At 42.3% G+C, this 17,598-nt stretch overlaps 1 protein-coding gene across 1 annotated transcript in view; it reads right to left on the reverse strand.

The window, feature by feature from the left end:
• LOC306919560 (uncharacterized protein) overlaps positions 1 to 2,568 on the reverse strand; it is a gene marked incomplete at its 3' end in the record, with an annotated part of 92,680 nt that extends 90,112 nt beyond the window's left edge. Inside the window, exons 1-2 of the mRNA XM_079532322.1 lie at positions 2,216 to 2,568; positions 1,765 to 2,067 (exon numbers count right to left, since the gene is read on the reverse strand). Of these exons, the coding sequence (XP_079388448.1) occupies positions 1,765 to 2,067; positions 2,216 to 2,510 (598 nt within the window). The 5' untranslated portion in view covers positions 2,511 to 2,568. The remainder of the gene's footprint in view (positions 1 to 1,764; positions 2,068 to 2,215) is intronic.
• Between the last annotated feature and the right edge of the window lie 15,030 nt (positions 2,569 to 17,598).

Genomic DNA, 17,598 nt, shown 5'->3' on the forward strand with positions numbered 1-17,598 from the left:
TCGCATTCTCGCCGAGATATATTTTCGAGTTAATAAAAAAAGGGAAAAAATAATAATATTTTTTATTTAATAAAAAAATAAAAATAAAAAAAACGAATGGTTCAAGCCCATTAATTAAGATTCGAGTGCCAACCCTAACGAGCGAACATTCGAACCTTGAATGTTTGGGGACAGCCTTAGCGTGAAAACACACTGTAGTAATGGATAAAGACATGCCCAAAATGAGGACACACCTTCTTGTTACCAAATCACTGAATGGTTTTACTGTTTACAATATAGTCACTGATTGTCTCTGTGTAGGTCAGTCAGTCGAGCTCTTGCCCTTGGACCGCAAGGTTGTGTGTTCAAATCCAGCTACTGACAACTCAGCTTGTCAGTCATATTTGTACATATTGTTGAACGCCCTGTGGGCTATATCAGTGAGATCAATAACTTTAAAGACTGGTGTGATAATAGCCACCTTATGTTAAACACCACAAAAACTAAAGAGATGATCTTCAATCCAAATCCATGGTTATGAACGATTGTCTGCCTAACACACACACGCATGCAGCCACGCACACACGCACGCACGCAGGCAGGCAGGCACGCACACACGCATGCAGCCACGCACACACGCACGCAAGCACGCACGCACACACACACACACACACGCGCACACACACACGCATGCAGCCACGCATGCCACGCACGCGCGCACACACACACACACACACACACACACACACACACACACACACACACACACACACACACACACACACACACACACACACACACACACACACACACACACACACACACACACACACACACACTTTAACTGTGCGTGAAAACACACTGTAGTAATGGAAAGACATGCCCAAAATGAGGACACACCTTCTTGTTACCAAATCACTGAATGGTTTTACAGTATACAATGTAGTCACTGATTGTCTCTGTGTAGCTCAGTCAGTAAAGCTCCCGTCTTCGGTCCACAAGGTTGTGAGTTCAAATCCCGGTACCGACAACTCAGTTCGTCAGTCTCATTCGTGCATGTTGTTCTAATTGCGCATTGTTCTTCTTCTATCTTGGTCCCGCTTTATCGCTGCTTGCAGCTATATTTATCATTATTATTGAAGGTGGTAACAGTCCATTTGCGCAGTACAATATTTCGGTGGCATATTTAGAATGTGTGCAGGCTTGAGTATGTTGAATCTAGTTTGCATTAATGATTTAGTTGACACAATGAAATAAAATGGCGATAGTATTCCGTGTGGGGCAGACAGATTTGGGAGAGCAGCAGCTTTGTTGTTTTTGCGAGGAAAGCGGTAAAATTAGACTTGTGGTTGTTTGTCTCAGATTTAGTCCGACGGAGCATCACAGTATAACTCTATGGGGACACAAAAGCGACACAAAAGTCGGACCCGGAAGTATCTCTGGAGGGGGCGCTCACGTCATGGCTAAAATACTGAATGGGCTGCTATAGTATGACTTTTAGACTTGGATTAATTAGTGATGCTTATTTTTGAGGAGCGCTATATACAGGTTTAATGTTTGTTTTTAGTTAAATGTTTGTTTTAAAAACGCCATTGAAAATGAAGGGAAAATGTACATCATATTGTCCCTCATTACGTCATATTGTCTCTTGTTAATGGCATTTAATGCTTGTGTTGGCACCGTTTGTTTTACATCACCATTACATACATCACCTAATCAACATGAGTTAGACTTTAATTATATTAGCGCCCCTCACTTCACACGGGTGTGATTTTTATTTCTTACCTGAGAGAGTGTGGCACCTTGTCTTCCCATGTAGTAATGTCAATGTTGACACATCAACCTCCTCTTCCATGTTTTCCTCTTTAATGTGTGTAGGTTGTGGTTCCTCCTTGACCAGACTGGACCTCCTCTCCTCATGTTGTGAGGATTGTGGTTCCTCCTTGACCAGACTGGACCTCCTCTCCTCATGTTGTGAGGGTTGTGGTTCCTCCTTGACCAGACTGGACCTCCTCTCCTCATGTTGTGAGGGTTGTGGTTCCTCCTTGACCAGACTGGACCTCCACTCCTCATGTTCAGGGGAAACCTCTTTACACACAGACACAAGGAGGATAGAAGAAACCTCTTTACACACAGACACAAGGAGGAGAGAAGAGCTATAGTATAACTACTCAAAGTGCTTTTCTAAACGTATGACATTTATTCTCCCATTTGTTGATTTGTCAGCTTAACAAACCTGGTCTGTATAATATGACTTGTGGCTGTAAAAGGACGTCCAGAAGTTTGTCTTGTCTCTTCAGCAGAGTTTCTAGTGTCTCCATCTCTCTCTGGAAGAGGCTGAACATGAATCCTGCTGCAGTGCCGAGGCGCTCCAACACAAACACTCTAACAAGCTTCAGCTGACCAGCATCACTCGGCTGTTTTTCCAAAACACACAATATCTCCTCTCCCACCGACGTCAGATGTTCATTTATCGACAGCCTCAGCGTTAGAGAGTCCGTTTGACACACTCGACCTCGTTTGTAAGACATTTTTCACCACGCTGATTTGTTCCTCGCCGCCATGAAAAACAACACGCACGCACGCACAACAACGTGGTTCACGCATGCGCAATAGCAGCAGCTTCTTCTTTGCTTTACGGCAGATGGCAACCATAGCAACCAGTTTTTGGTGCATTACCGCCACCTTGTGACCCAAATCTTGGATCAACCTAAAATCTATCTTTACTACTAGGCTATATCAAATCCCTCTTCCAACCAATACGTGGTTATGGCACTGCTCAAAAAATATGATAGGCCTAACTAGTCCTTACCCGTTCAAATATATGAACACCAAATTATGTACAGTGTGTGGGTACAGCGATGTAATAGATCCTGTGGTGTCCATAATCCATAATATTCATAATTATGCTATGTCTATGTCAAATGGTCAACTACATTTCTGTGCTTATTGAGGGTCTTCCTTCACTAGAGGTTCTCAGCCAAGTACCCTAGAGAATTCCATTGTTATAAACCCTTTGAGGCTCTGTGAGGATGGTGTGAGAGACATTTAGGCCCTTTCTGAAACCAGTCCCTTGACTTGAAGTGCTCTCAGGAGGTGGTCCTCATTCACAACGGCGTTTACGCTCATAAAGTGACGTTACGTGAGCGGAGCGTGAGCGGACAGGCATTTACGTGGATTGCCACATTACGTGGGAATTCATGAACTTGAACGTGAACTTGACGGTGACGTGGGTTGGTCGGAAATTCCGCTGAAAGCTGCGCCACCTCTCATGGTCGTGTACGGCTTGCGTAGATTTATTAAGAAGGCTTTAGTCTTCATTCTGAATCAATTAAAAGTCCCCAAATCTCAGATAAAATATGTAGGCATGTGTCCCCAACATTGGTCGCACATAAAAAAATTATAGCCTATAATAAAAGCCAGGTATCACTTGTATGCCTAAATGCATGCATTCTATAGGCAGGTTAGCCTAGAGTGCCTTACAGAAACTGCCCCTGCAAGCCCGGCACCTTTTTTATTTATTTATTAGGATATTTCTAGCATGCGCGATTGCGCTGCTCACTTGACAGCTTTCTACTCGCAGTGCAACGCGCTGTGAGCTTGTAGATCGGCTCTCGCAGTCTCGCGGACTCGCGCTGCATGTTAAAAAACAAACTCACAATTATAATAAGAACATACACTCAGTCATCATATCATAGTTTTAAGCCAGCTCACCTCCACTCGCGCTTGTTCACAAACATGACGGACAGACAGACAAGAAAGGCTGTTGATGATGATTATTATTACCACTGTAACTCGCTGATCAGCATGTTGACAGAGACTCGAGTTTCACGTAGGCCTAAATGCATTTGCTGCAAGCACCTATCTGCCTCCATTTGCGTCGTGGTATTAATTTATAATATGTATATTGATCACATGCGGACGCCACACAGAATAGCCAACTCTTACCTGCAGCTGAGGAAACATACAACGTAGTTGGATCGGATGAAATATAGCCTTAAGTCCAAATCCCACAAGAAAAAAAAGAAAGAAAATATGTCCTGTGTCCATGCATGTCCATATATTTGCTTTCCAAATCCGACAGTGCAGGGCAGGGAATCAATCACCGCAGTAGACTAATCAATAGGGCCTTTTATCATTGCCGAGTTTTAATATAGCATTTGGTTGTGTGGTGAACAGTACAAATTAACTTCTTTCTCATTATGTGAAAGTAACTGTAACATATAAGTTAACTTATTAACGTTCTGACATTTAACAAGGAGTGAAGCAATGCGTGCCAAGTTGGCAAGTTTCGTTTATAATTATATACAAAACTCGCGCTGTTTGCTTGAAGATCTGTCCGTGCAGAGACCCGCCTGTCAAAATTAACTGCTCTACAAGCTCATCGCGGCTGTTGTATATAATTTAAAGCCCGGTGCAGGCTATGATGACGTATTTCGATATTTCCTGTTGCCTTATATGGTGTGGGATGGGCGTTCTAACCAGGCGACACCAGGCGAATCGCTTGGGAAAAATGCGGAAAGGCTACACTCTGCGATCCGCACAAATGAAGTGATTACACCAGCTTCCCTGAATAAGACGGGAGCAAATCGCAGCGTGATCGGACAGAGAAATACGATGATATTTAGTATCTGTATACGCTTCCGTTACACTCTGGCGTAAACGCCGTTGTGAATGAGGACCAGGAGGTTCCCTCGTCAGGAAGTTCCCCTCCAGCTGAATCAAGTTCCCTTGATTAGGGTGCATGGGTATAAAAAACTGTTTGGAAATACACTCGCCCTCCTTGTGCAGAAACAGGAAACAGACACCATTCGTTGCCATGGTTACCATCATGCAATTGTGTTACCTGTTATTTTGTTTGTACAGTTATATTGCATTGCATCGTGTAGGTTTGTGTGACATGTGGATTTCATTAATATGGAAAAAGGAAATACAGCGTGACTGTCAAAAATGACATGTCATATACAGTGCATACATGGTGTTTATAAATCATTGTGTTAAAAGTTGTTTTGTTTGTGTGGTTTCATTTATAGTTTTTTCACGGTGGGGTAAATAAAGAGAACATCAGTTGGAGCATTGTCTATTCTGCATCAGATGACGATTGTTTAGGAGGAGTTTATTTATCATTTATTTGTGGTGGTTCTTACATTTGTAGGTCGCGTTTCCATGCGGACACAGAGCAGGGCTGCACAAGGCAATCAAGTCTAGATCGGCACAGACTCGCTCTTGAGGGCTTTATAAGCCACTTCCACTCAAGGCTACTTGGTTTCGGACGACACTTAATATGGCGCAGCCTCGCGTGAACGCGCATATCGAGGGCAAGTGTGTAGAGCGAGTGGCGAGGAGCTGGTTTCAGAAAGGGGGTTAGCATTCTATTGTCACAAGGAACCTTCTGGATGTTTCTGAGAGACCACTTGTTGAGACCACCATATGTTGATCTGTATGTAAAGTCTGTAACTCCACCCAGAATTCAACTGTTTGATGTGAAAGTATATTTTGTCTCGTTACTGCAATGTTAAGGGATCTTGGGCTGGCTGGCCACACGGTCAGCTTTGCTTGTGCTCCCGTGGGCCGACCAGGGCCTACGGGGAAGCTATGCTATTTTGTCATTCTGGACTCTGTCTTTGATTGAATAATGGTACATCACACTCCGAGGAAATCTCTCTCTCTCTGCCTGCGTTTCTTCATCTGACTGATGCGTTGATGACAAGGTTTTCACTACTCTAATCTACAGTCTGCAGTTTGTTTTAGAGAGCTCCATTCTTCTCTATGGTTTAGGACTTTAGGTAGTTAGTTGTGTGAAAATACACGACAGTGGCCTAATCAGCCTGGTGTCAGAGGCGCTTGCCGGGTGTTGGGTGAAATCACCCCTCAGCTAGCTGACACACCCGCGTGCCACTTGCCCGTGGGGTGCATGCGTTGATTAGACATACCAACAGTCCTACAGTCATTAGTCCGACAACACTGTTGCACCCCGACATGCGCTGCATGTTAAAAGTAACCTGTGCTGCGGGTTTAAAATCACCCGTGGCTCCCGACATGTGTTGCAGGTTAAAAGTAACCCGTGGCGGGTTAAATATCACTGTGTCGTCAGCGTGCGGTTAGGGTTAGGTTAGGGTTTTGGGTAGGGTCTCGGACTTGACTCCATAGGACTGTTGACCAAATTGGACACATTGCCGTTTTTAGCCCAAGGAGTGTATCACCCCATATAATCGGCGAAATCATCTGTTATCAGCACGTTTGAATGGGGCCAAAATGGCGCGCCTCCGTCAGGACATCAGTGATAATGACAATGCTACAATCTCAGATAATGACATACTGAACAGTGAGGATGCCAGTATGGACATTTTGGCCCCATTCAAACGTGTTGATAACGGATGATTTCGCCGATTATATGGGGTGATACCAGTCGAATGGGGTGGGTTTTTTGTGCAAAACTAATGGATTCAGAATAATGAAACTTTGACATTTTTGACTTATATAGGATGTCAATGGTATGGTCACAAATAAACCATATAAAACAAATTGCTCAATACCGACAGCTGGCCAGCAAGTGGATTCAAAAACAGTTGAAATGACTACCGTGTGGGGGTCCCCTGAACATCCTGACCCCAAGGAACACGCCCAGGGGGCCGGCCCAGTTCCCGCGAGCCTTCCTGTGTCCAAAACGGTCGAGAAATGACAGAGTTTAATACCGTGTTGCTGGCAAGCACTCACGCACGCACACATAGCTGCGTAATGGAGGCACCGCTCAAAAATCAGCAGCAGTGCTGTTGAGACGGAGTCTCTCAGAGCAGCTAGCTGGCCGAGTGTCTATAGGCTAGCTTCACGGTTAGTCTTAAAAACAAAACAGAAAGGGTTAAAATGGAATTAATAAAATCACGGACATAAAATGTTGAGGTTCTCACAATAATAGTCATACTGTACATTGTGTGCGTGCGTGCGTGTACCTACGTATGCCTGTAACAGCACGTGTCGTGTGCGTGTGTAAACCATGAACTAATGTTCACATATTATCATCCACTTTATAGTAAAACAACAACAAATATAACAAAGAACATGGACGACAATGTGAGCCACATTTATACCCGGAAATTATACAACTAAATTGAGGAGAACAAAAAAGGGACGGGAACCCCTTTTGGTGTTTTAAGCAGTATGTTTTACTTTAGCTTATATAGATAGTGGCGCACTGTGAGCTTGTAGATTAGTTCTGCTATTTTATTAAAATCTTGAAAATGTGGTGCAAATCTTTTAATATAATATTCTTTCAGAGCTTTTAACTCAAATCTTTCTGGACCACGGCCAAATACAGACAATTCTGGGGGTCCTTGACATGAAATAGTTTGAGCACCACTGACATAGAAACATAGCTTTTTCAGAAAACTTTTAGGATTTAGAAGACATGTTTGTAGAATCAACCAAATGGGTTAAGCCTGAGCAATTTACTGTCGGAATACATTACATTACATTACATTACATTACATTACATTACATTACAGTCATTTAGCAGACGCTTTTATCCAAAGCGACTTACAATAAGTGTATTCAACATAGGTAGGGAACAACAACTACTAATCACCAGAAGTCTTTAGTGCATTTTCTGCAAAAACAAGCAACCAAGAGTATACCTAGCGCTAAGGTAAAAGTGCAATATATCAGCTACCTATTTCCTTAAACAGATGAGACAAAATAGCTAAATCAAATGAGCATGAGCTAAAACAATTAAGTGTATCGACTAAACAAGATCCAATAAACAATACAACAATAGAAAACAAGCGTTCGTACAACTAGTTAACAACAAGTAGGTCAGGCAGAGAGGAAGGGTAGTGTTTCCTGAAGAGGTGGGTTTTCAATACAAAATGCCACGGAGTAATTACACTGTTGTCGACCAATAATCCAGTGGTTCACAATTTATTGAGCAGTGCTTTTCAACCTTTTTCATATCAAGGCCCGTTAAATATACTCTGCATTTGAGCCACGGACCATTTAGCCTCTCAGACCAAAACTAAAGAATATTTTGTTGTCGTTGATCAAAATAACAATTCTTCTACATTCTCTAATTGTGTAGAACTCTCAAGAGTTAAAGATCTAGAAGGGTCCATTTGGTTACCAACTCTCCATCATTTAGCTGGGGACCACCTGCAACGCCCTGAAGGACCACTGGTTGAAAACCGCTGCTATAGAGCGCCCTGCAGTTAAATGATGGAGTGTAAAATGAAACCAAATGGACCCATACAGGCCCATTTGGTTTAATTTTACACTCTCAAGAGTTACATTATTGTTAAACATCTGCATTAATTAACTTACAAGAAAGATGTTTTATTTTGGTGTTTGAGACATTTGCCTGTTGACGTCTCTCCTAATGGTAGCAACATCAATACAGCATGGAATTGTTGACAAAATCTTATCCAACAAAAACAAGTTTTGGGTCTGAGAGGCTATAAATGTCATCAAATGTGACTCCTTTTGATACAGAGACAGTCATGGCAGCAAATCTAACTGTTCAGGAGAGGAGATGGACTGATTTTCATTTTGTGTGTGTGTGTGTCCGTCCGTCCGTCCGTCCGTCCGTCCGTCCATCCCTCCCTGGGTCTGTCTGTCCAAGCACAAAATGCTTGGTTGGTAACTGTCATTTCTCGACCATTTCGGGCGCGGGTGGCTCGCCGGAAACGGCCCGGCCCCCTGGCCGCATTTCTGGGGGTCTGGATGTTCCAGGGACCCCCACACGGTAACTCTGTCATTTCTCGACCATTTTGAATGCGGTGCGGCTCGCCAGAACCGGGCCAGCCCCCTGGGCACGTTCCTGTGGGTCTGGAGCACCCCGGGACCCCCACACAGAGTTGCACCACTCACTTCACACAGGTGTGATTGTTTAATGCAAAATGAGTTAATAGCACAGGCAGACTTAAGAGCATATATCTAACAGGGAGATATAATTAACAATAGATGCCAAATTTATATGGATAAATCCATGAATCAATTGTGGTTTCATTCACCTGTGTAAGTGGTTTTCAACACGTTTCATTTCAAGGCCCATTATTTATTCGGCTTTTGAGCCAAGGACCACCATTTGATGACATTTAGCCTCTCAGACCCAAAACTAAAGAATATTTTGTTGTCGTTGGAATAGATTTTGTCTACAATTCCATGCTTTTGGCAAACGTTTATCAAAATAACAATTCTTCTACATTCTCTAATTGTGTAGACTTCTTGTAAATGAAGTAATGCAGATGTTTAACAATAATGTAACACCAGGGCTCCACCGGGCGCGTCAGCGTCGCGTCTCCGTCACCGTCAGGGAATGTTCCCTTTTTAATCAATGAAGGGTGGCTCCACTGCCCGCGTTGCGTTGCGTGACGCGTGCATTAAAATTGAACCGGTGCGTTTTTTGACACACGCGACGGAGACGCAACGCGTCCGGTGGAGCCCTGGCGTAACTCTTGAGAGCGTAAACTGACACAAAATGGACCATTTGGTTTCCTTTTACACTCTCAAGAGATACAAATCTATAAGGGTCCATTTGGTTACAAACTCTCCATCGGTCAGCTGGGGACCACCTGGAACCCTCTCAAGGACCACTGGTCGAAAACCACTTACCACTCACGTTCATGTTCCTGTTGTAAACTTAAATAGCACGCTATGATATGTATCGTCATGTAACATCTGAGGTGACAAATCTGAGGCGCCAACACAGTAACATAGACATCCTTTACAGCACTGCCTCTCTCTCTGCCCCGCAGAGCGAGCTCCTTTAGTTCACAATCTCGTCGACCGCCTCCCTCTCCTTTCACTGAACATTATGGCCATGCAGGTCCCACTCTCTCATTTCAGTCAGAGTTTAAGTCTGCCGTTTTGGCGTACATCCCAAGTCCACCTTCAGAGCAGGTTGGCATCCCGACTCGAGTCCACCTTCTCAGAGAAGGGTGGCGTTTTGAGTTTTGAGTAAAACGAGTCCACCTTCTCAGAGCAGGCTGGTGTTATGGGTTCGTTTGGGTAAAACGACCATCGCCGCGATGAAGAAGAGACGTCAGTTGAACATGTTGGTCATGGAGTGAGAACGGCAGAAAAAGCTACATTATGCAACACGTCGCACGGCCGTCGCACACACTGGAAAACAGCCTGTCTACAAGCTCTAAAGCAGGGCTTCTCAAAGTGGAAAACAGCCCGTCTACAAGCTCTAAAGCAGGGCTTCTCAAAGTGGAAAACAGCCCGTCTACAAGCTCTAAAGCAGGGCTTCTCAAAGTGGATAACAGTGGATACAAGCTTTAAAGCTTGTAGACGGGCTTCTCAAAGTGGGTGCCTTGGCACTCTAGTCTAGGGTGCCACGGCACCCCCCATGCCAAAACGCCAGCGCTCGCCCAGCAGTCTGCCGTCAACGAGGCGGATGCGTGCAAGGGTGAGGTCACTTCTCGCCCTCAGGCGTCTTACTGTAGCCGTTTAATCAGTGCTGTGAGTCTTTATAGATTATTGTTGCATGGGATTTGGTACAGTTCATAGTGAACTAGAAAAAGTGCACAGGTCTCCATCAGGAGGATAGGAATGTGTGTGATGTTTGGCAAAATGTTTAGGAGTAATATATAATCACGTTTTGTGTGTGTGACTGTGTGTGTGTGTGTGTGTGTGAGACGCGGCTTGGCCTGTTGTAGCGCCACCATGAGGCTGATTTGAAAACTGTCAAGTGGCATTTCTTCCTCAGCCTAGTGGGAATATGCATGCACCGTTTCAACGCGATTGGATGCTGCGTTGAGTAGTATTTGTACAAAACGGGTACAAAGCGGGCTACTCCTGAAAAGTTTAGAAGCCAATCAGGCAATGAAGGTGGATTATGAGAAATCAAACAAACCCGTCTTGATCACATGACTATGGAGAGCATGTGTACCAATTTGCGTGAAATTTGGATACAATCTGAAGGAGTAATATTAGAAAATGTGTTTTACATATGTCGGCCTCCTGGTGGCGCTAAAAAGAGCAGATGTGAAAAATTCCAGGCAAAGGTTTTTCCTTGGCCTCTAGGGAGTGTGCATACAAAGTTTTAGACAGATCTGTGCAGTTGGAGGTAAAAACACTTTTCGGTCAGTTATAGCGCCACCATGAGGCTGAATTGAAAATGTTCACGTGGCATTTCTTCCTCGTCCTAGTGGGAATGTGCGTGCACAAATTCACGGAAATCACACAATGTGTTCATGATTTGCAGTATCTTGTTTGAAACTGAGCACTCCTGCGTTCTTTGGAAGCCAATCTTAGCCAATCAGGATGGCGTCAGAGAAATCTGAAAGACCTGTTTTGTTGAATGGCTCTAGAGAGACAGTGTACCAATTTACGTGATGTTTGAAAAAAATCTGTAGGTGTACTGTCCAAAAACTTGTTTTGCACAAAGCGGCCTCCTGGTGGCGCTATAACCGGCCGTTCTGGAAATTCTGGGGCAGAGGTTCATCGTTGGCACCCAGGGAGTGTGTGTGCAAAATTTGGCATCGACCGGGTTAATGGTGCCGGAGATTAGCTGTTCACAGATGGACGGACACACGGACGGACGGAGTGCAAAACATACTCTCTCCCCATGCCTTCGGCCTGGTGGAGACAAATATTTACATATATGGTACTTACCATAACCTTGAATTTAACCTCCATTTATATTTTTTAGATTTACTTACCTCTTACTTCATGCAAGCAACTATCGGCTATTTTCACCATGCGAAAGTTTAAATTAGGTCTTAAGTTCATTGTTGCAAGTGATTAATTAATTAAGTAATAGGGGTACTTAGACATATCTTTGGTCACTCATAGCCATGTTTGTTTCTTAAGTTGTTTTTTCCTGACCACAAATGATACGAATATAACAATATATATATATATTGTATATAAGAATAAAATAATAATATAACAATAAAATAATAATAAAGTAAATAAACTTTATTTGTATATTTGAGCATCTTTTCATGACATGAAATGCTTTACAAAGCAAGAGAAATAAAGAAAAGTAAAGACATAAAACATTAAAATAATAGCATGCAGTTATGCATGCAATACAGTGAGGACATGAATAACAACAATTAATGTTAAAAGCTCAACTGAAAGCAAGAGTGTAGAAGTACGTCTTGAGCAATAATGTCTACAGAGGCTGCCTGTCGAAGGTATAGTGGGAGTTTGTTCCACACTGTCGGCCCGTAGAAGCAGAAAGCTGCTTCACCTTGTTTTTTAGTTGCCACTTTTTTAGGCACATCAATCAGGCCAGCAGTGGAGGACCACCATTACCCGGTGTCCAACAACAGTGTTATTTAGACAGAGGCCAGGTTCATGGTTCACCTGGTGTCCTAGCTCATTGAGGCCCTACCTACACCATCTCTCTCCATTCTAAGTGATTATTTACCTTGCTTATTTTAATTAGCTCTGGATAAGATTGTCTGCTAAATGACTAATTGGTAAATTACAATTGTAACTTGACATAGTTTAACATGTGGTAATTGTCATATTGTAACGTGTGGCGTACTTGAAAGGAGAGAAACAAAACAGTATTACTGTTACAGTCTCACCTGTATGTTTCAGGTGAAATTGACCAATGCATTTGCCAAAAGCTCTAACTAAAGTGTTTTTCCCCTGTGTGACTCCTCATGTGTGATAAGTATTTACTTTACTAACGCTTTGGCTGCCATAACAAAATTTATTTTTGTTATTATTTTGGCATTTGTGGTTTTCTACAACATGTTATTTTCTACATATGTTTTCATTTCTATGTGGTTTCTACGCTTTTAAATGAATATCTTTGTAAAGGTTCAATATTCAATTTAATATTGCCGTCATTTCCGGCGCCCGGAGTGTAGAGTGGCCTGACGGCTCTCACAGGTCATTGCAGCTTCCGTCTGCACGTCAAGCAGACGGGAGTTTGTTTGTTGTTTTTCATGGAAGCGTGTTGCCACAAGGTTCGTTTTGTTCTTTCTGGTCCCATACTTTAAGTTGTTTGTCAACATTTAAGTTTCTATGTTTTGTTTCTTTATGAGTTTCATTGATCGTTTTATTTATTGTTTTTCCTTTCAGTCCTGATTGTTCATGTTCACGGGTCCATTCCACATTCATTCGTTCATTCCCTTTGAGTTACGTGCAGTCAGTAAGGTAAATCAGTTGTTCATGTTTCCTTTCTTTATATTCCGTTATATGCTTTATTTGTTGCTTATTTGATCACTGATTATTGTTTGTCTTTGTGTTGTCAGTTTTGACGTAGGGTTTTGAGCAAAATAAACTTCCAGTACATGCTACTACTGCCTTCGTCTCCAGTTCATACCAGAGGGAGTGACAAACGCATTTGCTACAAACTTTACAAGTAACGCTTGTACAGGCTTTTCCCCTGTATGAGTTCTCATGTGGTAAGTTAGACGACTCTTTAACACATTGAGAGCCCACGCAATACTGCCCAAAATCACTTTCACCTAGAAAATCCATTCACATTTTTTATAATTCAGCTGACTGTGGAGACACATGCTGGAACTTTTTACTTTGAAATGTTTTATAGTTTCTGAGTTATTTAATTTAAACGCCAAATGCATTCTCAATGGCGAAAACACAAACTTTGGCACCATGTGTTAAAAACATTTTTTTTAAAAGACGTCCACAGACGTCTTGGGCTATGCACGTGCGGTAATACCCAGGACGTCCACAGACGTTTTGGGCACAAAATGTGTTAATCTAAAGCCTTTTCTACAAACTTTACAGTAAAGGGCTTTTCCCCTGTATGAGTCCTCATGTGCTCTTTTAGACGACTGTTTATCTTAAAGCCTTTGCTACAAACGTTACAAGTAAAGGGCATGTCCCCTGTATGCATCTTCATGTGTGTCTTAAGAGTACGCAACAAGGAAAAGCTTTTGTTACAAACTTTACAAGTAAATGGCTTTTCCCCTGTATGAGTCCTCATGTGCTCTCTTAGAGTGAGCAGTAAACCAAAGCCTTTGTTACAAACGTTACAAGTAAATGGCTTTTCCCCTGTATGAGTCCTCATGTGCTCTCTTAGATTGAGCACTCTACCAAAGCCTTTGCTACAAACGTTACAAGCAAAGGGCTTTTCCCCTGTATGAGTCCTCATGTGCTCTTTTAGATGGTGCAGATAACCAAAGCCTTTGCTGCAAACGTTACAAGCAAAGGGCTTTTCCCCTGTATGAGTCCTCATGTGACTTCTTAGATTATGCACAGAACCAAAGCCTTTCCCACAAACATCACATGTAAAGGGCTTTTCTCCTGTATGAGTCTTCATGTGCACTTTGAGACGACTGTTTATATTAAAGCCTTTGCTACAAACGTTACAAGTAAAGGGCATGTCCCCTGTATGCATCTTCATGTGTGTCTTAAGAGTACGCACTACAGAAAAGCTTTTGTTACAAACTTTACAAGTAAATGGCTTTTCCCCTGTATGAGTCATCATGTGCTCTTTTAGATGGTGCAGATAACCAAAGCCTTTGCTACAAACGTTACAAGCAAAAGGCTTTTCCCCTGTATGAGTCCTCATGTGACTTCTTAGATTTTGCACAGAACCAAAGCCTTTCCCACAAACGTGACATGTAAAGGGCTTTTCTCCTGTATGAGTCTTCATGTGCACTTTTAGACGACTGTTTATCTTAAAGCCTTTGCTACAAACGTTACAAGTAAAGGGCATGTCCCCTGTATGCATCTTCATGTGTGTCTTAAGAGCACGCACTACAAAAAAGCTTTTGTTACAAACTTTACAAGTAAATGGCTTTTCCCCTGTATGAGTCATCATGTGCTCTTTTAGATGGTGCACATAACCAAAGCCTTTGCTACAAACGTTACAAGCAAAGGGCTTTTCCCCTGTATGAGTCCTCATGTGCTCTCTTAGATTGTGCACATGACCAAAGCCTTTCCCACAAACGTCACATGTAAAGGGCTTTTCTCCTGTATGAGTCCTCATGTGCACATTTAGATTACCTTTAGTACCAAAGCCTTTGCTACAAACTTTACAAGTAAATGGCTTTTCCCCTGTATGCGTCCTCATGTGATCTCTTAGATGGATCACAAAACCAAAGCCTTTGCTACAAACGTTACAAGCAAAGGGCTTTTCCCCTGTATGAGTCCTCATGTGCACTTTTAGATTAGCTTTAGAACCAAAGCCTTTGCTACAAACTTTACAAGTAAATGGTTTTTCCATTTCCCTCATATGAGTGGTCATGTGGTAAGTTAAACCATGCTTAGAACCAAAGCCTTTGCTACAAACTTTACAAGTAAATGGCTTTTCCCCTGTATGAGTCCTCATGTGCTCTTTTAAATGGTGCACTACACCAAAGCCTTTGCTACAAACGTCACATGTAAAGGGCTTTTCTCCTGTATGAGTCCTCATGTGCACTTTTAGACTTCTCATTTGAGACATGCCTTTGCCACAAACTTCACATGTAAAGGGCTTTTCTCCTGTATGAGTCATCATGTGGTAAGTTAGAGAACGCTTAATACCAAAGCCTTTGCTACAAACATTACAAGTAAAGGGATTTTCTCCTGTATGTGTCCTCATGTGAACTTTTAGATTACTTTTTCGACCAAAGCCTTTGCTACAAACTTTACAAGTAAATGGTTTTTCCCCTGTATGAGTCCTCATGTGGTAAGTTAGAGGACCCTTTTGTCTAAAGCCTTTGCTACAAACTTCACAAGTAAAGGGCTTTTCCCCTGTATGAGTCCTCATGTGCTCGTTAAGATGTGCCTTCGAATTACACATTTTGCCACACTCTGTACAACTAAACCTTTTCTTCCCTGTGTGACTCCTAATGGAATCAGTTTGTTTTGTTGTTTTCAGGTCCTGGGACAGCTTGTTGCTCAACGACCAGGCTTGACCTTTCACATTTTGTGTCTTGTGTGATGTCGGTGTGTTTAAATCTGATGGATCTTCCCTGGTCTCCACTAACTCATCACTGTCTTCAGTGTCAGATTTATTGTCTGATTCAGAAGAGTTTAAAGAGAGGAGCTGGTTATCACTAGTTGGCTCCCACTCACTGTCAGATGCATTGTCTGATTCAGCAGTGTGTAAAGAGAGGAGCTGGTTATCACCAGTTGGTTGTGATGTTCCACATGAGTCTTCTACATCGACTTGTGTATTCATGTGTTGAGTTGAAGTGCTGGCTAGAGGCTCTGTCTCTCTGCCTTCACCATCATCATCATCATCATCACTTTGCACTGCAAGTAATGTCAATGTTGACCCGTCATCCTCCACTGATCTTTGAAGTAGCTTCTGTTTAATCTGTAAAGACTCTGGTTCCTCCTGGACCAGACTGGACCTCCTCTCCTGATGTTCAGGGGAAAGCTCTTCTTTAGGCAAAAGATAAAATGAAAGAAATCCATTAAATGTTGAACTTAAAGGGTAAGACCACACTTTTTTGAGGTTTGGGTTGTGTAGTTACCTTGATGTAACTCCAAATGTGGACAATAAATACAAAAGAATTGCTCCAGTGATTAGAAATTGATAAAACAAAATAATTATGCTCCTCATTGACTTACATTGTATGCTAAAACAGCTCTCAAAGTCACTATTTTAGTATGTAAACAAACATTTATGTGGATTTATTTTTTCATAAAAAATGTTAACTTCCTGTTGATTTGTCCATTTTATTAGGAAGAAACCCCGGACTGGATCCGTGGATCCGGATCCAGATCTTCAAATAGTAAAATCAACAGGAAGTTAACATTTTTATGAAAAAATAAAACGAAAGAATGAGTTTTGGTGATGCTCTATATTGTCTGAATCAACTTTGTGTTTGTTTACGTACTAAAAGAGTGACTTTGAGAGCTGTTTTAGCGTACAATGTAAGTCAATGAGGGGCATATTTTGAATTTTTAATCATTGGAACATTTTTTGTTTTAATTTCTTGTCCACATTTGGAGTTACATCATGGCAAGTTAACTACACAACCCAAACCTCAAAAAAGGGGAGGTGGACGCTTTTCAGACAGGGCATTAGTCCGACATTCATCCGCATGTCGGACTAGTGTCTGCTCCCGTGCTTGCTCCTCTGTTGTACTACAAGGAAGTAAACACTTCAGACAAACATTTCCTCCAACTACCAGAGGAAATATTAGCCATGGTGATGCTCGTTTTTAACAAGCATGATGGCAGACCTTCCCACTGTTTTGAGCGCCTTGCTACATTTACAATGCTAACGTGTATATGAGCGTTCAGATTTAAAATCTTAAGTGCTCAGGTGGGTATTAGCACCCGTGCATCCTGTGTTCTTCAATAAAAAGCATTTTAATCCGATGTGTGGCCATTTTCTCAAGTTATGTATCAGAGTGCAATACACCTCCCAACCTATAGGGGTGCGTAGTTGAAAGCATGGTTGCCGGCGGTGGGAAAAAATATATGAATTATTGAACAACGCATAATGCAAAGTTGCTAAAACCCACCCGAGCAAAACTCTAACATCCGTGGCCCCGGGGTGAGCACTTTATATTTGAAATCTGAATGTTTATGTAGACTTAAATTTTGTAAAGGTGCCCAAAACAGGCTGCAGTAGCGTCATGACAGTCACGTTTCAGGGCTAGGAGAAACAAAATCAACTCGATCAACTTAAACGTCATTCTCATTTATCCACAATTCTACTGTACTCTGTGCTGTACTACTCTGTATTTGACTGTA

The sequence above is a fragment of the Electrona antarctica genome (assembly GCF_951216825.1).
Source record: "Electrona antarctica genome assembly, contig: scaffold_26, whole genome shotgun sequence".
Classification (NCBI taxonomy): domain Eukaryota; kingdom Metazoa; phylum Chordata; class Actinopteri; order Myctophiformes; family Myctophidae; genus Electrona; species Electrona antarctica.